General features: G+C 39.0%; 1 protein-coding gene across 1 annotated transcript in view; it reads right to left on the bottom strand.

Moving 5' to 3' along the window:
- LOC124267260 overlaps window positions 1-25,698 on the bottom strand; it is a 219,708-nt gene that overhangs the window by 75,191 nt on the left and 118,819 nt on the right. Inside the window, 2 exon segments of the mRNA XM_046702172.1 lie at window positions 19,856-21,017; window positions 24,800-24,865. Coding sequence (XP_046558128.1) covers window positions 19,856-21,017; window positions 24,800-24,865 — 1,228 coding nt within the window.

The raw sequence follows: 25,698 nt of genomic DNA on the forward strand, positions 1-25,698 counted from the left end.
TATTACCTTGTAAATTCTCCCTTTGCTAAGAGATGTATGGAGATTGTTCACAACACACAAGGTCTATTTCAGCATGAGGACAGGTTTTAAATAAATACTGTTAATGTAACTACACAACATCGGGCTATATTCAAATTGTATCTGAATATAAGTGTATATTTCACAATATGTTGTTAATATCATGTCATGGTCACAGGGTTACTTACACGTTTCTTTTCAACCCTTTCTTGCGTAACAATGTTTGGGCAGTTACCTGGTAAGTCTTAATGCTCCACATGTGTACTCTGTGTAGTGTACACTGAAGACACAGACACTTTCACAGAGACACATGTACACACAGACACACACACATGCATGCACATGCACACACAGAGACACATATACACACACACAGACACACACACAGAGAGGAAGACACACACAGACACAGACTGACACAATTAGCTCACAAAGACACTGACATGGACACAGACATCTGATTTGCAGGTTATATAGCTATGACTTTTCATGATGATGTATAATAAACACAAACAATTTCATCAATATCCAGGTGAAATCAGTTTCTTCTTTTAACGACAGAGGGGATTCCACTTTATAATACAGCAGAATCTCAGATCAAAACAGACCAGTGAATCATCAGACAGTTCAAAAGCTGATTCAATCCTTAAAAGATATTTTCACTCCGATGGGCCTTCTTCTCTGAAAAGCAAGTGACTTTGAAAGGAGAATTATTGCTGCCAGTTGGTTATGAATGTAAAGTAGCAAAATCTTTGAGCAACGCTGTGTCAGTTTGCCAAGTAGTTAGTGACAGAGTCATTCACTGCTTACCTCATAGCCAGGTAATATCCTGGAGGTTGCTCGCTCAGTACATCCACTCTGGTAGGCCAACAACAAGCTAATAACTTACACCAAACTTAAAACTAGCTCCAACTCAACGAGACTCCAATACAAACATCCCCGCGTGGAGCTCCCGTGATCGAGATGCAGCGCTGGATTCACATACCTCGTAATGAACTGGACCGGTGTAGCCCCATCATAACCACGAAATCCATTTCCCCTTGGTTGAACAATAACTGAGCCCGTTACTCTATAGGCTTGCCGCTGATCAATAGAATCCCTCGGCCATTTTCTCTGTCATGGACAGCTCAGGCCCCTTAGAATAATCCATACTCGCCTCGCCCCCTGGACAAATCCCTATCTCAGGGCGTTCAAGATGCCCGGGTCCTTAAGGACTTCAGGGTGTTGCCTTTGTTCCCCTGCCTGACCCTTAAAGGTTGCTTAGTTCACTGGGGATGTGACTTCGTTGAATTGAGAAAACTATTTCAGCTGGTTTGGGATGATTAATCAGTCTCTACTGTCAGCTCCTACTTTTTAACAGAAATACAGGCAGTTTGGCTATAAAAAGTTTGTCCTCTGTGGTAACAAGGCTTGACTACCGATTTGGTTACCCGGCATCAAGATATTGAAGATAGTGTTTGCTGGACAGCTGATGACATAAACGGTGGCCCTTAACACAAAGGGTCCCTCTGTCCTGGTCATGTGCCTTTAAGTGAATGGCCAAGCCTTAAGGCAAATTACCTCACTGTCAAGTTTGTCAGGAATAATTTCTGAATAAAAGACAATCCAATAAATGTCTGAAAGCTCCTTACAGTTCTCCTTCAGGCACCAATCTCACTACATCAGCTTATCCATGTACATCCACGATCTTGCTCTCTGTGCCAGACTCCGTCTCCATGCACAGCAACCATAATGAATTATCTGTGATTTGTGAATGACTTGTTTTCACATTCAAGACCCACAAGGTTTGACTAGACACACACTAGTCTGATAGTTTACTAGTCCAAGAGTGGTGAGAAGCTTGAAGGACTAGTATGCCTCCAACACAAGTCACAGGGTTCGACGCAGTACTACCTCTGATACCAATGTTTTTAGAACTTCTTACACCAAGTAGTAATGTTACGTAGAAGGCAGGTCTTCACTAGTGGACTAGTCATCAGCTAGTGGACTAGTCATCAGCTAGTGGACTACTATTTAGCTAGTGGTGATCTGCTAACTTCTTTGTTCCCTTAAAAACAATCAGAACGAGTGTTTCCAGAAACTGTCGACAGCAGATGTCAGTGCTACGTGCATAATTGTCTGTCAAGCCATGGAGACACATCAACATTGACTGATGATAACAGATGGAGACGTGCTGATTGGAGGATCGTCACTTTGTTACTGATAAACCCGACACGCTGAATGAACGAAACCTATTTAGTGTATGTGTAGGCTGTGATAACCAGATATGGGCGAAGTAAGGTGTTTCAGATACTAATATCTCACATTTCATCTCAAATTTCATTAGTTCAAATATACATAGGGATTATTATCTGATGTGGTGTCACTTGGTTTACAGAGTTAAAAAATATCCAACCAATTAGTTGAAGAGAATATGTTTAATTATTGTGGCTTAGTTGCATACAATGATGAAACAGATTGTAAGAAGTATTTTTTTTTACTTTTAGATGATTGAAGCAGAAATAAAAATATATGTAAATAATGAAGAAAAGTATTTGAATGCACAAATGTTTATTTCAACCACCCAGGCTGATTTGGAAGAAAAAACATGTCCAGTCGATAAAATCAGAGGTACAATGTCAGTATGTATGTAACAAACTAACACATTGTAATTGTTGCACAGACACAGACACAGACACAGAGACACACACACACAGGCACGCACACACACACACACCTTTCATACTTCATCTCATGCACTGAACAAGACAGGACACAAAGATGCTCCATTATACTCGTGTTTGTTCTTTCCATGATCATATTTAACTTATCCACATATTCTTTACTCCTTTTTTTCAGTTGCATGTTAACATCAATAGCGTATTAAATTCAGACCAATCTATCCCTATTCATTTTGCTGTGAGAGTATTGATCGTCATTAACGTCCACAAGTCACGCACAATATCCTTGTTCTTCTCACCACTCAACTCAGCGTTACACCTTTCAAAGCTAGATACATGTCCCAAGTCCCAATTTTCACACAACTCTTATTCAAGGCATTTCACTCCATCGTCACATTTCTACAAAATGTCAAAGGTCACAATCGGAAAATGGTGTAAATGCACGTTTTATTTCTCTAAACTCTCCTTCCTTCTTCCACAATCAATAGCCGAAGCCAATACTTACATGTTGCACTGTCATCCGGGTCTAGGTATTCTATAGAAGCCTGCACTACCAGCATCCTACCACATAGAGACAGGTCGGTAACGCTGACTCAGCAGATCATTAACCAACCCTGTCATGCACAAAGCATGGAATATTTGACATTCAGAGACAACAGCAGACTAGTAATGTTCCCCATGACATTTGCAATGTCAAAACCAGACTCCTGACAGTGATTATATCAAAACAAATACATGAAAATATATATGTACTTCTGTAATATATCTTGTTAACCTAAAAACATATCATGTCATAAACGCATGTTTTAAAAAAGAAAAGAAAATCTACAATACATGAACACTGTTTCGTATTTCATATGAAAACCAGCCAATACACATATTTGTCGTCTCTAATGAGGTACTGAGGCCCATTCAGAAAGGAATCCCCACCGAGTATATACTCTAGATGCAAGTTAAGATATGGCTAAAAGTTAATGCATGACTAAACAACATCACCATTAAAGCAATAAACAATGCGTCTAATTCGTCATTGTTGTTATTCCAAACACAGAGGTCGTACAAATTCCCCCCCCAACGAGCCGCAGGTTCATCCATTAATATCACATGTAGCAGTTGAAGATATTCATCACAGCACATCAACCACTGTTTGTGGAAGAACATAACCTTCTTCAGTAAGGACCATCAAAGCAAGGCGTGCGGTAGAATCCTGTACGAGCCGGGCTTCAATCAAACAATGAAATTCAGGTCTCAATAAACACTGCCCCCAAAAAATCTCACAAGCCAATATGCAATAAATGGGCTTTAATGAATACATTGGCTTTTTTCAATCTGAAACTCATTAGGACGTTTTGAGTTTTATTGGAAGTGTTTTCAGCCATGGAAACCCCCACGTTGATTTTCACAATGATACGTGTGAGCAAAACAAATAAAACACACATCACCCGACAATGTGGGGTTTGTCCGAGGACCTTGTGCTGCTACCAGTGAACCACATTCCGAACCATCTTCCTCCCTACTTCCCACTGACGTTGGCCATCATTGTGACCTTGACCTTCATTCCGATTACAGCATTGAGAAAATCCATCCTCCACGATCTAGGGTATTATATCTAGATTGTACTGTGATTAATAACCTGGACCCATTCACTAAGATAATTTGTTATGGCAGCGACATCACAAACTTCCACTCCTTGTTAAACTTAGCATAGAATAGCTCTCATTGGAATCAACCAGCAACGAGAAGCCCCCACAATTCTAAATGTAGATCTATGCTAAATGTGTTTTTAAAATTGAATATACAATTTTAAAAACACATTTAGCATAGATCTACATTTAGAATTGTGGGGGCTTCTCGTTGAACTTTAAAAGGATCTATTTGCATCAGAAGACTCTTAGGAGTGAACATTCACAAGTGTTTTCTTGAATTTCAAGACAAAGAGAGAACAGTCCTTATCCTACTGGATGTTGTATTTGAGATGACATGCTAATTCAGTCACATCAAGTACTTATGATATCCTCTTCAGTCTCTCAATCAGGAGAGAACATGGTCCAGATGTATTTGGGGCGGTGGGGTAGTCTAGTGGTTAAAGCGTTCACTCGTCACGCCGAATACCCGGGTTAATTCCCCACATAGGCACAATGCGTGAAGCCCATTTCTGGTGTCCCCCACCGTGATATTGGTGGAATATTGCTAAAAGCGGCGTGAAACCAAACTCACTCACTCACTCCAGATGTTTTCACATCTGGGCTCAAAAGAGATCTATGATAGTGAATATTCCCCTGCATTAATGAGGATGAGGCAGAGTAGTCTCTATTTAGCCAGGGCTGTGTGTGTCCATATGATTATGTTTGACGCCTATGAGATAGGAAAACACGATAACCATCAATACACACATTTTATCCTTTTTTTTAAAATTTCTGGTCAATAACTGTTATACTACTTTACTGAAATGCAAACAGAATTGATTTTCTGCACATTAATCATGTAATAAAACAAAATTATTCCCCTTCAAATATCCTTCACATACTGCGCAGAGACATTGCAGAGGGGCCATATCAAAAGTTTCAGTCAATTTCTGAGAAAGTTAGAATGTACCTCATTCCAAATACTGACTTGTATATAAAATAATCAATAGGTATTGACTTGAGGATTGGTAAGTGATATTAAATAGTACTTACATTCTCATCTCTTATAACACAAATATTTTGACACAGTCCCAAATGTTGTAACTGGCAGCAGCTGTTGACATCCATACTTCACCTGACATAGGTAGAAATACATCCACAGTGTGCTCTATGTATAGATCAAACATCACACGACTCACAGGTAAAGACCAGCACACCTGTACCTACAGACTGCTACATTGATATCCACATATTATATACTGACCGACCATGTTGTAAGACGATCGATGCCCCAGTAAAAGATGGATACACAATGAGTTACAGTGTTTATTTGTACACGTACATAGATGTGTCTTTAGAAACTGAGCTAATGTTTGTTCCAGCAATGCATCCTTCCAGGGCTCCAGATAATTTTTCAACATCAGGAGTCGTACTCCTTATTTGTTCAATATAGGAGTACTGGAAAACCTTAAGTGTACATTTAGAGTAACAACATTGCTAGTCTTGTGTAAACAGGTCAATGAACAATAAAACAATTCTTTTTCAGATAAATATGTCTGTAAATGATGCTAAGACCGTACACCATTGCTGTGGTGCGTATCTGCTACGGTTTCTAAATTATTTCCTACCGTATCGTGCATATTTTTGATCCGTACATATGCCGATACGACCCTCATCTGGTGCCCTGTCCTTCACTGGAACTTATTGTAACAACACCAACTGCAACCCCTCTACACAGTCCATTACAAGAGTCATTAATGCTACCAGCTGAATAATCTGGGACAATATATTTAAAAATAATGTCATATTTTCAGGACGATACATTTTCACCTGTGCATTTAGTAGTTTCAATATTCCTGATGTGAATGAATAGCAAATATTTGGCAGCAAATACTTTTCATCCATATAATTCATATGGTCCTGGAATATAAGCCAGAAGAGAAACAACTCGAAGAGCAGACACCCAGGAATCACATTAATAGTTACAGTTACAGCCCCAGGTGATAGATACCACAGGTGTCGTATTGACCAACTGGGATTCAACCCACTCTCAGCGCCACCTGTTGTGAGGCCAAGGTCACAAAAAGATTACCTAATACAATCGTAATACTCGCCATAACGCAGGTCTTGGGGTCCATGGATGTTCCAGAAAGGCAATACAACATGATACTCTGATTGGAGAAAATGAGTTTAGTTTTACGCCGCACTCAGCAATATTCCAGCTATATGGCAGCTGTCTGTAAATAATCGAGACTGGACCAGACTACTCTGATTGAAATATGCAAAGAAATTGTCTCAATATGTCTCAGAATCCTCTGTCATGTGAAATAATTAGATATTTGGGAAGAATATAGTTCAAACCATTAATCCAAGTATGCCACTACCATCCCAGTGGAAACTGACCTGTTCATGTACACAGACATGGACTTTAGCCAGATGGTGATTCAAGGGTTTATATTGTCAGTGTAATCATCATCCAGGGTTTCAAGATGATGTACGATTGTGCTTGCCCCCTTCATTATACTGCTTCACCTGGTACAACCACGTACACCTGTGACTTGTCACCACCAGCAACCATCCTGTCCAGGTATGATGTGTCAAGTTGTTTAAAAAGGTATGTCCATCACCTCTCACAAGACAGGTTACAGAACAACAAACACACTATTAGCAAGACAGACAGCTTAGACAGCCTGGGAATGGTTTTAGGGGGCACACTTTCTGGAAACACTTCTTAGGCTGTTCTGAACCCTAAGATGAAAAATAATTTCCAGTATCTTCAGGAACTTTTTTTTTTCAGAACGTTGTCAGACAGAATGTGATACTTTAGATCTAGATTGTGAAATATTATATAATTTTTGTGGTTTCTATCTTCATGGATATATTACACATAATCAAAGTGGGACCATGTGTGCTAGCAAATCTTGTTCCAAATGCTCAGTATGTTTGCTAAGTGAAATTTTATAAGGTTTGTCAATCTAGCAGGTAGAGATAATATCTTACTTATTCATTCTTTTTGCTACCACCTCCTGACAAGCTGAGCAGGAAAATACCTGAAGCAGGACCTGAAATAGGTGTGTCTTTATTCCGACTGACAGTACAACTACATTCCCAGGACATGCAATGGAAACATGCCAGGCAGGTCATCTGTGACAGTGTCCCGGTAGGAGTACATTATACAGGTATCTAAATACACAAAACTAGGGTTATAACGAACATGTGTAAATCAAACTGACAGACATAATAAACTGGTATATTTGGTCACAGATGCTTGCTGTATATTTTAGTTGCAATGTGAATAAAGAACTATGGTTATGCGATACCACAAGGTTGGAGGACACTATACTATGTAGGTATACCTTCTGTGTTTTCAATGTAAGGTTACCTGTAGATCTATCACTGCAAGGCTGAATATGGACTGGTTACACATACATGTAACCTAGCGCTACACAAAGACAATGAGATTCAGCATAGTTTTAGTCCAAAGTTTGGGGTCAATTGTCAAACTCAGAGAAAGAAACACCAAGGATAGCCTTTAAACAATCTATGGGACTGTATATGATCAAACAGAGGCTGTTTTCATCGAAATACTTCACATATCTGTCAAGCACTGGAAGTACAGCATGTGGTATAGCTATTTCATAAACAGCCATGATATGGACATACCAAGACATCTAGGCAAGTCTTACATGGTCTTCACTGTACATCACTATTTGACAGCACTGGAAGTACAGCATGTGGTATAGCTATTTCATAAACAGCCATGATATGGACATATGAAGACATCTAGGCAAGTCTTACATGGTCTTCACTGTACATCACTATTTGACAGCACTGGAAGTACAGCATGTGGTATAGCTATTTCATAAACAGCCATGATATGGACATACCAACACATCTAGGCAAGTCTTACATGGTCTTCACTGTACATCACTATTTGACATAACCCCGCTCATTGTGATGCAATATAAATGTTGCCACAGATTTCAATCAGATATTGTGATTTGGAAACCTCTGATTGGCCATCATGGCAGTAGAATATGCACATATTTCTAAATTCAAGTTAAAACTTGAAAGGACAAGTTCTCCTATATGTTTGACACAAGCCTTTGTTGAAGCAGTAGGATCGGAACATAATAAAACAATGTGTAACAAGATAGCACACATAGAGCTGTAACTGTCACAATAAGTGTCAGTATTGACTGATATCACATACCATATAACACTGTACTGGGTTAATACGAACCACTAGGACCAGAAACAGGTCAAAACATTACAGTGTATGTGATTGCTAGATAAGAAGTATAATTCTGTAAGCTACAAATATGATCATGTTATATGAGTGTTAACACTGAAATGGACTATTGGCATACTTTCAGTATTTCATCCTTGTGAGGAAAATATCTCAGGGGAGAACATTATGGATGTAAACCTGTATTATGAGGAGTATGTTTTCTAGTTGCCATTCCAAGGAAACTTTGTTGAAAGGTTTCTGAAGCCAACAATATTTATTGTCTTATATGTACATGCGTCAGTGGCAGTAAGCTGGAATCCAAGACTGACCGAATTCACGTTTTCTGGCTTGACAGCACCATACCTGTGCTCATGCATTTCCCCATCATGTTAAATGTTTGACACATGCATCACTTCAATATGTCCTCCCAGGTCAAGATGAGAAACCATGATGTAACTCCATTACTGTTCTCTCTTACTCACAAGTACCATGTTTGTTTCAGTCCCAGGGGCGGTGGGGTAGCCTAGTGCTCATCACGCTGAAGATCCGGGTTCGATTCCCAACATGGGTACAATGTGTGAAGCCCATTTCTGGTGTCCCCAGCTGTGATATTGCTGGAGGCGGGGTAAAACTAAACTTACTCACTCACTCACTGTTTCAGCCCCCAATAAGGAAATCATGTTCTGGCTGACGACTGGGAACTGTATTCATTACAGACCAAGTTTGATTGATATTTACCAGAACACCTATGATCTGTTCGATTATCGTCTACATTTTACTTACATGGCAGTTTGGTTGTCAAGACTCGTGTCACGTCTACCAGGGTGTAATCATATCATGTCCGTATCAATACACACACAGACAGCGTCATGCCTCTACAGCATCAATAAATATTACACACTTTCAGGTTTGCAAATTATATTGAATATTCAGTGTTGACATTTCAACATCTGCAATTTAATGTGGTATTTTTCTCTCCTAATTCTATCAGCGGAACTCCCAAACTACCATCTGTCAAAATTACCGAGGATGGTACAACAGTATCTGCAGAAATTCAGCCAGTCAAAAACAGACAGAATCAACCACCAAAGATGTCATGTAACTTTGTATGGTATAATACCACATAATCAACTCAACATTTTCATCAAAAGCAGGAAATTGCTGGCTAAAAAATTCAATCAGTTTTGAAAGTACAGCAATACAATCAAACAAAATACTCTTCTTCATCAGATCAATGTTATTATTCTTCCTTCTCTCAACTCAATCAAACATTCCATTCAGTTCAAAGTCCTCTCCCAAGATTCATGGGATGTGTATCTATCACGTGAATATTCTGCCAACTCCTTCCCTTCAGAACAGGTCAACCAAATATCTATGCAGGCCCTCAAGGGGCAAATCGAGTACTTCAATTTAAGTTTCACTGCATCAGTAGAAGTGTACCCAAATCCAAGCTCACAGCTCTCAATATTAAACCTGCAGCACACTTGATTAGAACACACTTGAGAGAGAGAGAGAGAGAGAGAGAGAGAGAGAGAGAGAGAGAGAGAGAGAGAGAGAGAGAGAGAGAGAGAGAGAGAGATGGTTGGTTGGATGGAGAGAGAGAGACAGAGCGTGAGATGGTTGGTTGGATGGACAGACAGACGTATGCGCACACACACACACACAGAGGACAAATAATCTATGATAGTGTCAGTCATTTTGATCATCAGTGAATATTGTAATGTAACAAGTTCTTTGAGGGGGATATTTGGATTCTGTACAGAAGCTGTTATGACATTGTCTATTGGAATATGGATATGAGACTGGACATGTGTAGATAGTTTCTCATTCCCCTCAAGATGAGCAAAGAGAAAACCATGGTGAAACTGTACCAAGCACGGAGCCTCACGGACACACCTGCACTGGACCAGACACTGTTTACCAACACTGTCTGTTCATACATGAGGGTTTACTCTAGGCAAGCTCCTAATTACCAGTAGAATTATTATTTAACAATATTAAGAAACTGTTTGGAAAACTTGAAAAGCATATGGTTTGATAGGCCCAAATAAAAAATTCAACTCAAAGTAACTTTGTTCACATATGGCAAAAGTGTGCAGGGTTCACACAGTGTGTTTTCTCAGATGCTGCTGAGTATGTAACACACATGGTTTTTGTTTTGTCAACAGTTTACTTGTGAAGATCTGGGATAGAATGAACCTTCAGTAACCCTTGCTTGTCGTAAGAGGCGACTAACGGGATCGGGTGGTCAGGCTCGCTGACTTGGTTGACACATGTCATCGGTTCCTAATTGCGCAGATCGATGCTCCTGTTGTTGATCATTGGATTGTCTGGTCAAAACTCGATTATTTACAGACCGCCACCATATAGCTGGAATATTGCTGAGTGCGGCGTTAAACTAAACTCACTCACTCACTCACTCATCAACAGTTGGGGTCCATGCTGCCTCTGACAGTCAACAAATCAGTAGCAACATCATCAACATCATCACCAATACCAAAATCTTACATCAAAATGTTAGCAAGAGAATTGCTACAATCATGGACAGGGTTTTGTTACTTACATCATAAACAATAAGCTTACTTTAGACAAACTTAAAAACTTTGGTAGTCAGCATCAGTTTTCTAACATTTCCCCAAATGATGTCAGTTCCATGCAACCATTGCCTCTAGCAAACCAAAACAGTAGTAAACTAAATGTTATCTTCATCTATGCACAAGCATCACTCATGGCACAGTGCCATTGCTTGTTGGAAGTCGTAAAGAATTTCACAAACCGACAACAGACATAATTCCCCATGGTGCAAGCGTAACAGGGCTCTACATATCATAGTCAATACCAGAATAGTATCTTATACCAAACTTTCAGCAACAGATTTCTCATGATCAAGGAATGGGTTTTGTCACTTATATTTGTATAATAAACATGAATTTCAAAGGAATAAAATTATGTAATTCAAATCTTCAGCTGTGGTAGACATTTTCCCAGCTGATATGCTCAGCTTTCATTCTAATAACAAAAAGTACAGAAGTACATGAAACCCTGTCTTCATATATATATAGATGTCAGCAAGCATCGCTCAGGCTGCAGCACCTCGGTGTAAGTCGTAAAGAATCCCACAAACCCTCAAACCCCATAACTTCCATCAGTATAAGCATAGAGGGGCGCTATCTCTCATATCGTCATACATATATATTGCATCTCCCACTCACCTTTAGATTTCATCATCACGGATGATAACAGCATTGTTGAACAACTCCAGTTTTCATATCTTATAGAACACTACAGACACAGAACTCCAAGCTGGCCAAGTTACATATCCTTGCTGTGTTATCGCTGTATCCAGAGGTGTGACTGAAGCGGACACGGTCAGGCGACTACCATCAGATAGTGGTAATAGCTGCCCAGCTGTGACAAGGGAGGGTACAGGGCACTGTTTGATTACAACTTGAGTTGACATTGTTACCTCATGAGCTTTGAGTAAACACCATTATCTTTATTGCTGGAGCAATGTTTGTGTGTAAGAATTAGATAACAATTTGTATTACAGCTATTGGTTCTACGTACAAAATAAACACTAAATGTTATTTTGCTTGGCTTAGCACTGTCAACATAAAAACAAATGGTGCAGTTTATATATATCTCTGAGTAAAACAAACCACTGGAGCACATCTTTTAGGCACACAAAACATACACTGGAGATATCTACTGACAGCTCCTGGGAGACTGCCATTATTTATGAAAACGCTTCTCCTAAAGAAAGGAATACACATGTTAAATTATCTTAAAGGGATCACGCTTCTCGATGAAGTTCATACAAAAATTGATCAACCTAGATCCAGACAAAACTTTGAACTCTTTGAAGAAAATATTTTCCAATTAAGATATCTTGTGATAACAAACAAGCTGCTGGTTTGTGGTAGAGGATGTAATGAAGTGGTCTCAAATATGGCGGGACACTAAGTCTTCGTGGTGATAAAAGGGGAAAGCATGGAGGCAGAGGTTGACACATCTGGTAATATATATTTAAATAATTACTTCTTTAGATTGGAAAAGCTAAATCCATCATTTCGATGATAAATCTTGACAATGTTGCAAATGGCTGCTTGATATACTACTATGGCAGGACCCAGCACAACTTATTTTCTCTCACTTCCAAACTATCATTAAATTTGAGGAACATCTGGAAATTTACTGTAAATATTAAGAGATTATAGTAAATAAATTATAAATTAAAAAAATATAAAATTAGAAAATTATTTGTTAATAAATGCAATCCCACTGAGTCAACACTTCACTGTTGGATCAACAACGATACTCATCAGGAGTGGGAAAATTTGTAAACAGGAAAACCTGCATTTGAGCCAATGTCTTATCTTGTGACAGATTTCAACCAATACAGGCCTAGCAACAGTGACCTATCATGACCTCGGCCGACACAAAAACAATGTTTTGATTAAGAGACGATCCATCAGAATTATGACAAGCCTGGTAAGGTCACAGGTCCATTGCCTCCAGTAGAGTATAGCTGCCCACCATCCCAGATGGGAGATACGGTGTATATCACCCTCTTCCTGGTGCATGTACCTTGTAGACCACAGGAGATACACATATATTGACACAGAATATCTGGGTAATGACTCATTCTTCAGAAAAATGATTTCACAGTTTGGACTTTGACTTTGTTGAGATGAATTACACAAGAGAAAAACATACTTCACTGTAGAAAAGGATGATGGGATTTAACTAATACGGATGAGGTATTTTGCATGAAAAAATATATATGATAATAATGGATGTCCCATGATAATTACAGAAAATAGATGGATCGCTGCAACAAAATCTTCTCACCCCTGTGATTCTAGGACAGAGTTGGAAATGTATCCCAGTGCTGTACAGGTATTTTACTTACAAACCTAAAAATATAATCAGTCCAAACCAGTATTTAAACCCATGATAATAGGATCCTATCATGTCAAAGGGACTTAACTCTGCATGACAACTTTGTGACACCTGATATGCCTGGGACCTGAAATCAAAGCTGGCTCATTCTAAAACAGGACATTTCATAGTAAAAAGTCAAGTCAAGTATATAAATTTTATCCCTGGAAAAAATTCCTTCATGTCAATGGGAGGGATCTTGATAAAATGCAGCTTGTCTCTACTCCAAAAACAAATGGCATCCATAAATCAGTACTTACTCAAGTCAGAAATTATAAAAGCCCCAAGTCGGGAGATTCAATGATGGTCTAACCCTATCAGGAAAGTTTATCACTCCCATACATCAAATTCCTCAGCCTATCCTTTGATTCAAACTTCAATATAGACCATTCCTCAAACTGGAGCTGAAGTTCAGGTTTTAACTCTGAGAGTACAATGTCACAGAGGTTCCAGAGAAGCCCCATCCATTATCGAAGGCTTCATCTTCTGCCTGTATTACCTAACTAACTGAAAAACACAATCAAATTTCTTATCACAAGGTCTGACCATAAACATCTACATTAACACACAAAATATATATCTACAACAGTGGCTATGATGTTACTGTTAGCATCACATCTCACAAAGATCAAGTGGGCAAACACTTATAACTGTGGTTAATATTCATTTCAAACATGTTAATCTCCCTTAGATTTAGATACAAACAAATACAACAGCTGTTACAGAAATATTGATATTTTTATGGCCAAAGAATACAGTAAGGTGCAGTCAACATTCACAATAAACAATACATAAGTGCATTCAAAGGTGACTCTCACAAAATATATTCACTTTCTGGCATGATATAGACGATATTCTACTGTCTACAGTTAATTATTCGGCAGAGGATAAGTCAAGGTCTCTGTGTTACTATAGATAGATGTTTTCTATTTAATTTCTCAAATACAGCTGGAGCACATACCTGTCATTCCAGAGTATACAATAAGACCACAGCTCTGAAACCTCACAAAATAATTCAGACTGCAATGCCATCAATATAAATATGTATATTAATGTATAATTCTGTGTATGGATGAACTCAGACTTCCAAATGTAAATCCACTGATATATCAATATCTAAATGTCCATGATTAGAGTGAGCCGCAATGTGCCACGATGAATACATGTATTATACCTCATTAATGAAATATATGACTTGGGAACATTATTTTGATATGTAAGATTAACCTTACATCCTACCTGAGCATACGATCAACAGGAGGTGGTGGCGTAGCCAAGTGGTTCAAGTGTTTGCTCGTCACGCTGAAGATCTGGGTTCAATTCCCCACATGGTATACAATGACCCTTTTAAGAACATTTCTTAGCACCACATAAACAGTGCAGCTACCCCAACACTGCCGCCCCAAAGTACACTTGACAGAGCATAGAGGTTATACTCCACCATATCAGAGTCTGTAGTTTAACAAACTCCTTTCATAGGGGGAGCCTGACAGCTGTGATTGGATGATCTTGCATTTTTAAAATGTACATCCATCCAGTAATGAAAATTGACCATATTTGTCAATATTTAGTGCAGCCTATTTTGACATGATGACTAAATGTGACCTTGGGTGTTATCAAGGTGTGTCATTTTGTGCGGAACTAGAGTTCGTCTGTTTGGCTTCCTGTGCTCGGAAATAGGAACGGGTTGAGTCATTTGTTTTGTTTTAATTCTTGCTTTAAGACTCGACTCTGCACACATGTACACGTAATAGCTGTTGAGGGCTTAGTTCATTTCAATAAACAACCAACATTACTAAAGAAGTCAATGGGGAAATGTTTGGTTTTGTGTTACCAAGTACAGTATGTAATCACAGGGGCAGACAACTCTCCATCTCAAGACCAACACTACAGTGTGAGATTGTCTCAATACTTTTGTAAGCTCTGCATTCTTACACAGATTTCAATCAGCTGATCACATGACAACTAATGGACACAATGAGACACATAGGAATGCATAATTATGTGTTAGCTTGAGGACAGAAGAGGTTCCCTAAAACTGGTAAAATCATACCTTAGAAAAAACGCATCAGAAATACATGAACAAACCCATGTGGTATAATACAACACAGAAGTTAAAGAACATCTGATGTTTCATATTACTACAGGTAATCTGTCAGGGCATTTATAGCTGACGGCTTAATGAAGCATAACCACACAAACCATCAAGGTCTGTATCTCCAACCAAGCTGGCAAACACACATTCAATTAATGTTTGTACAGAATCATAATCCTCCTCCATTGTACGAGTAATGACACTCCTAGATCAATCTCCACAGATACTACATAAATAATCCTCACTACTAAACCATCCCAGCTGATTACTGTCAACATCACAGGACAACAGCGGCCTTCACAGACCACAGTTGTAGCATGAAGACAGTCATAGAGCCCCTAGAACACCAGACTTACAGCTGTCAACAGTCACAGGACAACAGTGGCCTTCACAGACCACAGTTGTAGCATGAAGACAGCCCTACAGCCCCTAGAACACCAGACTTACAGCTGTCATCGCTGTGGAGTCAGGTTACATACTAATGTGCGTTATAACATTTGCCTCCCGATTAACCTCAACATACTGGTGATGTATGATATTGCAATCATTGTTACAGTCTAATGGCCATGAGCTAAACCAGGACAAACTAAATTACCATGGTAACAATTTCATTGATTCCAATGGTGTATGATCCTACTTTTTGATAACTGATATCCTTTTCTGTTGCCTTCATGTTCAGTACGGACAACAAGTGAGTGAGAGAGTGAGTGTTTGATGAATGTGTGGATTAATCATTAACAGAGATAATATTTTGTTCATAAATCCTGCAAATCACAATAGTGTAGAGAAGTACAAGAAAAAACTATTTTTTGTTGGAATTTGTTTTCCATATGAAGTAAAACTGAACATAACCCCTAAAACTGATCACACATTTCAAAATTCCCAGCTCTGTTTCAGTATTCCATGTTCCGCCATGGCTGCAGTAATCCAATCATGTATTTATGGTGTGAGTGAAGACTGCTCTGATAATTGCCCTCAAACCCATATAGTCAGCATTTCATGTCCCCAATTAGACTGAACTACTGATTATCAATCCAAAATAACATAATTTCCATTGCCAGTGAAGTTTCTAGATTTATTAATCAAATTTTCTCTCCAATTACCTCCAAGCTTCACATGTGTATCGACACAGCATCTTCATTTCACTCCTAGTATGTGTCAGATCAGAAATATCGCCATTACAAAACCAGCTTAGATCAAAACAGAAATACGATCTCAGCACGACTGGAGATCAGTGATTAAGACAGTGGCGAACATTTCCACCACATAAGAACCTTTACCCTTGCCAACCTGCAGGGCAGTATGGGAATACAGATTCACTGCTAATGTCCTGCGATATACGCCAGGAGTGCACATTCTGCATAATCAGCACAACTGCAGTAATCTCTTCTATTGGGCAATCAATTGTGGCTTCCATTATAGAACTCTCTAAAGACCTGTTTTACAAAAAATAATCAATTTTTTTCCAGGGGTTTCTCTCTCAAGGACGAGGCACAGAGATTAGGCTGTGTTGGGGGATGTGACGATTGTGCGCTAATCACATCAACTGCCCCCAAAACACAATGTTATGCTCAGACTGATTGATTGTGAAAATGTTTTCCATGTTGGAGAAGACAGTTCACTCTGACATGCAGTGGGAGATCACAGTCCCCTCCGTCTGGCTCCTTCTGATTGGCCCTGACGGTGGGGAATATTAGGTGATTGTGGGAGATATCACACACAATAACAATAATGTGTTACTTTTTTTACAAACCCAAAATATCATAAAAGTGGAATGAAGTCATTATTTTCTTATTCAAATTAGGCTTCCTTACAAATTTTAGTATGTTAAAAAGTAGATCGATAATACAAGGGAAATAACTCTTATATTATCACCAACCCTTTTTAATGACAAACATATATGCGTATATACCTTAACAATGTCAAAATGACTCAGATACTGACATCATAAGGATTGTATGTAAACAAATTAATATATTTATATCAACCATATCCACTTGACATATGTATACTGTATTGTGTGCAATGGGTGATCCAGGGCAATGTCAGTAAAATCACATCTATTACCCCTATACCTATCAGAGTGAGGATTTTATGATGCTATCATAGAAGGTAGCGCCAGGTATACTTTGACTCTCTAGTTTCTGTGCAGGATCCATGGGTTCTTAACCATTCAGATGTCAGCTTTCTACAATGTTTCATCGTTTTCTTTTTACCCCCTCAGTTCAGAAATTATGATCTGCGGACTGCCACAGAACACAATATACCCGTAATACTACATCTTGCTATATGATGCTCAGAAATGACTAGTTTAAAGAAACCTATGTTATTTTATACTCACATTCAGAAATACAAAAATACATTTAAAATAAAAATGTTTATTTAAAAGTTAATGTCATACATCTTTGTTAAGTTAAGAGTTGTAGCGGGGTAAACATAATTATACAGTATCATAATAATATTAACTAAATACAAACAGAGTAAGAGGGATTATATTAGTTTTGTATTTCTTTAAATACAAAACAACTAAAGCTAAGGTTTTGTTTAAGTTTCGTATAATAACTGCAGTTGTAGGAGCTTCCTTGTGCTGGAGAAGATGGTACATCGTTCAGTATGTAAGCGGTCCTGGGTTCTGTTTAAGGCGAATTCTAGTTCACGATTATAGTCTATCATCTAAAATTTACATGTATAACAATACCCTGTCTATTAAAATGACAGAAATGCCACATTGTTTGTAATATTATTGTTTTCTGCCAGTGTCACGTAAGCTGAATGACTTAATGAAGTCAGCCAAACTATATATTCTGGAGAAAGAAACGGACAAGCAATTCAAAGACTAAGATCAGACTACAGGAAAAAAACAATATCTTCCTCACAACAATGTATCAGTGTCTTGAAGAATTTTGACAGCTATATAAAAAATAGTTATCCAACGTATTGGGCACATTGCCAATATTCCATCTCACAAATAGGAATTCCTGCTGTAATATTTTTCGTACAACTATTATGATTCATGTTGATGATCAGAATAATAATGAACAGCGAGGCTTATGGGTAGACGTGTTACCGCCACTCATAGTTAAACAACGGCAGGGGCACAGAAGCAGCCAATGTGTAGTGGGGAGACTTGTTGCAAAACAGAGAAATGCTTTTAAGACCCTCAATGACTAAATCAATATTAACAAAATAAAAGATGGATGAAAAACAAGTAAATCTTGTCAACGCATAGCGTAACAGCCTGAGGGCAAGACATAAAACTGTTATCCAACGTTTCTGCATCTTCTTCAACAGAAGCCCCCTTCATGTGTATAATTGACAGCGATTGATCGGCACATATATCGTGCCATGCAATACCATTTATCTTTATTGGGTAAACACTTCTTAGAAGTATTCAAAACAAATCAACTTTTATTGTTGCTGCGAGTTTGTGAAATGAAAGGTTTAATACAACCTAGGCTTTGGTAACTGCACTATAAGTGATTTAGCTGGAATTAATGACCTGTTTCTGGAACATGAAACACCAGGGTGATCCTCTACACAACAACATCTACAGATACACGTTTACACGTAATTCCCTGGACTGAACTTAAGTTGAAATCATTTTTGTGCAGAAATTTACATTTTAACGAATTACAGCAGTCTGTGACTTATGCCACTGGTCACAAGTCTGGGCCAGTGGTGTATCTTATGGCTAGGTAATGTTAAATTACGACACTTACGACTATCTTAGCGCCAAGAGAGTTTCGGAAAATCTAGGCCCTGGGGCTGTGGTATATGTTATGTCTTGGTAAGATCTGTTTGTACAAGTCAATGTACTGAGATTAATATCTACTAACTGCAGAGGAAGTCGGGGCTAGTAGACTTAACACACACTGTCATACATATTTCTGTATAAGACGCAACTCTGCATGTGCTTCTTGTCTTCCTTATTTATCTGACCATTGGCGCCAATGTATGGCTGCAGCAGAATAACAGAACTCTGATCTTTGGTGGCTGATAACTTGGCTTAAGGTACCTTTGAAAGCCGACCATTTTAGTTTGAGAAAAGCTCCTTGCTGAGATATGTATAGAATCCAGTGGAACACTTATGGTGGTGATCATCTAGTGGATGGAACTGGGATTTAAATCCCCAATAAGGGGATTATGACATGTGTAATGCTAGCTGTAGCGGCTTTAACCACTGGGCCAGTGGGACCCATGATAATACATGAACAATGTCCAAATGTAGAGTCTCCCTGAGGCTGTGTTAAACAATACAAGATGGTATATAAATAAAATGCCCTACCTTTGAACTGTGCCAAGCGCCCGCTGTCTTCTGACATGAGTGACCCAGATGTTTCTCCAGCCATGCCTCCAATGCCACTGTCAGGGTAGGTGCTGGCGGCACATTGGTTCCGTAGAAGCAGCTCTTGCTCTATCAGGATCTTCGCCAGCTGTTTCGACTTTGGTACTTCCGGGAGTTTGGTAACTGGGATGTGTATCGGCTCTTCGGGCATGGGTTTTGTACGCATTGAAAGACGGGAATTGCGATCATGTACATTGAGACTTTTCGTTCTGGTGAGTCCACTCATTCTTCTGGAACCCTGGTGGTCGTTACCGTCATGAAAGTTAGGGTCATCATGGAACCCCTGGTCATCCTTCTCGACAGGAGAAGCAGGAAGCGAGCGAAGCATGCGTTGAATAGTGTCACTGTCAAACTCCATGTTATACAATGGAGTCAATGGGGTTTGGGGAGTCAGGGGCTCAGGAGGTGAAGGCCATTCAGGAGACTCCGAGGAAGACGTGTTCCGTGATGCACCTGGTGCAGATGTATCAACTGTCAAGCGTGCTCCTTGTGACATACTACTAGTAGGACGGCTAGCTCCATTGCCTACATCACCTACAAAAGCTGTCTCTATATGCACGTTGTCTCGTTTTGGCGAGTCTATACTAACATGGTCCACAATTACAACACCATTCCCAAAATTTTCCACCTTCTGTTGACCTTTGGAATGGCATGGACTCCCCGATGTGTCCAAAGTGATTGAAGAAATGGCGGAAGCTGGACGTCCTTCGTCCAAACTTCGAACTGGGGAGGACGTGGCAGATGAGCATGTGGGCAGAGACTTCCTGTGTAATAATCTATTGTCTTGAGCAGCGGAAGACCTCTGCAGACTAGAACCCGTAACATTGTCATACATAGAATTCTCTGATGGTGGTTTGATCATGGCGGAGTATCGATAACCGCTACGGTCCATGACGTCATCAGGAGGCTTGAAGGACGTCATATGATGGACCTCTCGCCCGGGGGTGGGGCATGTGTGGGGGATGGGGTGACGCCCCGGGCTACATCGGGACACGGACCCATCAGGGTAGTCACATGATGGCGAAGCGCCATCGGGTTGGTTTTGGCGCTGGTGGACCGGGGAGCTCGGAGATGAAGCTGAAGCACCCTTACTGCGGATCCTCTGAAATACATGGAACAAAATGACTTAATGAACTGGGTTTGATTGTGAAGCTACAGCAACTGTTCCACAAAAGAATGTTTAACACTAATAACAATCATAACACTAAGATTGCTTGGAGAAATGGGCCAACAATCGCATTATATAATATGACAATACATTATAATTAAAGATGTCGGGCTAAAGATAACAGCTCTGTATAAAAAATGGAAACAATAGCTAAACATCCAAAACAGATTAAGTATTTCCTTGTCACCTAGTAATGTCCAATTCTAAAATGTATATTCCTTTAGAAAATGTTGATTATCGCCATATGTGATATTATTCCAAATAATTTTATCCAATCCATCTAACTTTAAGATTGCAGGAGTTTTGTCCCTTGCATCAACTTATATTGAAATCAATAATGAAAGAAGATGAAAAGGTGCTTCAAACATACTCGAACATTTTCTGATGAGATCTTGTATTACAAGCTGGTGAGTCAAAGACCCACAAGATACATTGATCTCAACTTCTGTGTTAATTAAACAAATATTGATGTTTTGTCCTTCAAGGACAAGCCAAAATTAGAAAAAAACTGCTTCATGGTTTGAATATTGTACTAATACTGTATATATCTGCATTAACATTGCAACAACATATTGTCTGTGAAGACACAGTCTATGAGCAACAATCATTATCTGTCTCTCTGAATAACAAAACTAAAATCTTCAAATTTATACAAAGAACAATCATCCAATTTCCATCCATACCAAACATAAAATACTGAGAAAGGCATGCAGAAGTACACATTGTAATGAAGATGTGAAGAAACACAGAACCGGCAAGTTACCTTTACCACTGCAAGAGAAACAAAAGAAATCACTTGTCTATAAACAACACTGCTGATGTAATTCCACAAGTATATCCACATTCCACAAGCATTTTCATAGATGTTTCCATAATCTACAGTTACCGTATTTGCTGTATTAAGTGTCCTGCTGCAATAAGCACCCCTCACCAGCAGACCAAACAGTTATCTGTGTAAGGGCTAAAGTCTACATGTTAAACAGTTATTTCTGGTGCCTAAGGAAGATTTTTTTTACAGAAACATCAAGTGGAGAAGCGGAATATGATTTTCCAGTTTTTACTGTATCTTGTATCAATATTTTTTCATTCGACTGACTAACACTTAGTGTGTTCACTACCACTCAAGCTGTAACAACAAATTTATCTATCTGTTTTCGTAACCTCTTTCCACATTTTCTCAGTCCCTGGGGTGCATATTACAGCGAACACGGTAAATACTTTCATAAGTATTTCCACAAGTACATTCACAGGTATTTACACATATTACAAATACTACTAGGCTGGGTTGCAGTGCTATATGGAAATACTGCTGGTCGAGGCGGTGGAAACAAGAATGGAACGAGGTAGTTCACTGTATATTGTCAACATGACATTAACACATTTTAACACTAATGTCTTCAGTTGCGTAACTGTACATCCATTACAACAACACTGGAACTCTTTCATGTAGAAACTGCCATGTTTGGTCCCAAATACATCTTGGTGGAAACAAAGTGACAGAAGCTGCTGTAAAATACAGGCGTGACACCAGGGAGTCCTCACTGCAGCCTCCTGACCTACAGCATCTCCACCAGCCTCGCTGCATCCCTCAGGCTTGGCTCCACTCAAATCTCTCTCTATGTCATGTTATTTACACTAACACACAAATATTGGTGGAGGTTTGATGTCAAATTTATTCACACATGTGGTTTTATCCGAATATTGTATGTTTAATTTTGGTAGATTTGACATATACTGATCAACGAAAGTTATGTGATTAAGTTTGTTTTGTTTGTTATTGTTGACACTCAGCAATATTCCAGCTGTGACACCAACCTGTAGGACACCAACCAGACAAGCCAGTGATTCATTCAACCAAGCCACCACAAGCCAATAGTTCGCTGCTTATGACAAGTATAGGTGGCTGGGTATCCTTCCCAGAAAAATGGAATAAAAGGTTGGCTTGGTATTACATTTTGTAGTTTTGAGATTAATCAGCAGGGTATTCAGTACACAAGATGCTATACTGTACCCAGTAATTCCAACTGAGAGGGAACATCTGATATAGTTCCTGTTTAATATCCTGTTTCCTACACTACAGCCTGTCTTGTAGTAGTTGTGGAAATACATGTGAGAATACAACTGTATACAGTCTCCTACTAGGTTGCATACCAGAATGATTCCCAGCTACTGTCACAAATACATACTCACTTGTACGAACACTATCACGTAATAACCTCTGTTCCGTTAACATTTGCACATAAATATTCAGTTGTTTCAAACTGATTCAATATCAATTCAAGAAATTGCACCTAACAGCTGACTGTTTGCACATAAATGTTATTTGCAATATGGATTGTGATACAAAACAAAGTGCAGCAGATGAATTGACAGGGTGAGTGAGTGAGTGTGTGAGTGAGTGAGTGATATGAAGAGTTACAGTACACAGTAAATTGGGAAGTCACACAGACTGAAAGCTTGTCCCATATTTACTGTCTTCCTGCTGCCACATACACCTGAAAGGACAAGATGGGACATGAAGAGCTCGACATGCAGGGTCGCAGCTGGAGAAGGCCATCAGGGGAGGCCACTCTCACACTTCAACAATATGGGAACAAAGATACAAAAAAAAACAATCAGAGGTATTTGAAATCGGTCTCAACAATTGTTAAAAAAATGCACACATTCATTAATTTGATAATTTTATACTGCGACCAGTCGAAGAACCTATTCCGAAAAATATATCCCAGTTCTTCAACAATTATTGGTCTATATTGAAGTGTTGTGGTACAATGAGTTTTCTTGTAGAACAGGCTTTAGGACAGTCAAGTAATATGTTATTACATCACTTAAATATTCCAAGAGGGTATTTACCATGTACAAGCATTTCATTGTGGTTGCAATATTCAAAATACTTGTTGAACCAGTTCCCCAGCCAAGATTGATTAAAGCATTAACACCACTGTGAGCATTATAGGACAGTAGGTTATGGTGTGGCTTGGACCAGGCAAACCGCAGCAATAGTGGTACAGCGATTAGAACAGAATCCCTGATTTCTACATACATTGTATTTTAAGTATGGCAATAACAAATTTTCCTGATAGTTTCCACAAGATAATGATGACACCAGGGTTCCTGCCTTGTATGAGGCGTAATAAGATAATGGGACCAGACAGAAATTTAAATTAGTTGTGAGTAGGAAAAGCTGTTAGACTATGCTACCTTATGAAAATATTTTTACAAACACTGACTGATATCTTGAAACTTTTACTGTAAATAATCAAGCATTTATGACAGATAACAGGCTGAAATGAAGACTTATACCTCACATCAATAAGACAGAACCTTTTGTTGCAAATACTTCCTCAATCAGTCTAACTAGAATGCCATGCAGCAAGGACGTGAGACATGAAAAGGTAGAAAATCTCGACACTACCTGTGAGGTAACATGAAACGCTACCCTAGATACTACAGATGGTCAAAAAACATCCACTACCACATACCACACAGGGGATAAAGCTCCACCACAGAGGATAAAGCTCCACCACACAGGGGATAAAGCTCCACCACACAGGGGATAAAGCTCCACCACACAGGAGATAAAGCTCTACCACAAAGGGGATAAAGCTCCGTTTCTCTCACTTCAATTACAACATGATAAAAAAAGAAGATAAATTTCATGCAGAAAAAAAAATCATGCCCCATAACGCATTTCACCATCTCAAGGTCATTCTGACCTTTGGCGGACTAAGTCGCAGAGAGCTGGCAGAGGAGGCTTTCCGTGCAAATCTCTGAGTGGGAAACTGTCAAAGGATAGACAAAACAAATACACAAAACTTTGTTCGTCCATTTTACACAGATAGAAAGAATGTATTTATGTTGTTCTTGATAGCTTTAATAAAAGAATTTGCTCAAAGAGTATAGCGCAATCCCAAATTATTACAAATGGACATTCCTAAGTAAAAGACCAAACACAATATTTAAAAAAAAAAATCATAAAAACATCCACTTGCCAAAGAATGTTTTGAAAAGCCAGAAATCAAAATTGTTGCTGGACATAAATAGCATCAAGTCAACACCTGAAAAAAGAACATACAACATTTCGCTGAAAAACAATGCAAGGCCTTAAAAACATGATGTGGTTCCAAGTCCATGGAGGCCAGTATCAGAGCTGTAGACAATGACTTAAGTCTGGCATCTACAGTTTCATTGGACAATAACTTACGGGGACCTTCCCAATTATAAACCCCCACCACACGAATAAATGTCAAGTGACCTGAGCCTTAGGTACATACTACTTCACTGGAGATACTTATCAACCTTGGCATTACCAAGGTCAAATTCCGTTGTACAGTATATGTCCTCAACATCAGTTAACCAGTCATGTGATGTCAGCTGTTTAAAGCCACAAAAACTTGAATTCAGAATCCTCGGAATGAAATATGTTTGTAAGGACTATTGAACCAGTCCGAGGATGCAATGTCTACAACAACAAATCAAACCATCGACAGGAAAGAATTGTCAGCAACCTTTCCATCATACCCTCAATCTCTATTCCAATTTCGGAAATAGACTCAATCTTCCTGAAAAACAGGGTTGGCATGTGTTTGTGTAATAAAAGACCAAAAAAGGAAAT

The sequence above is a fragment of the Haliotis rubra genome, unplaced genomic scaffold (genome assembly GCF_003918875.1).
Source record: "Haliotis rubra isolate DU_JTF1 unplaced genomic scaffold, ASM391887v1 Scf130, whole genome shotgun sequence".
Lineage (NCBI taxonomy): Eukaryota > Metazoa > Mollusca > Gastropoda > Lepetellida > Haliotidae > Haliotis > Haliotis rubra.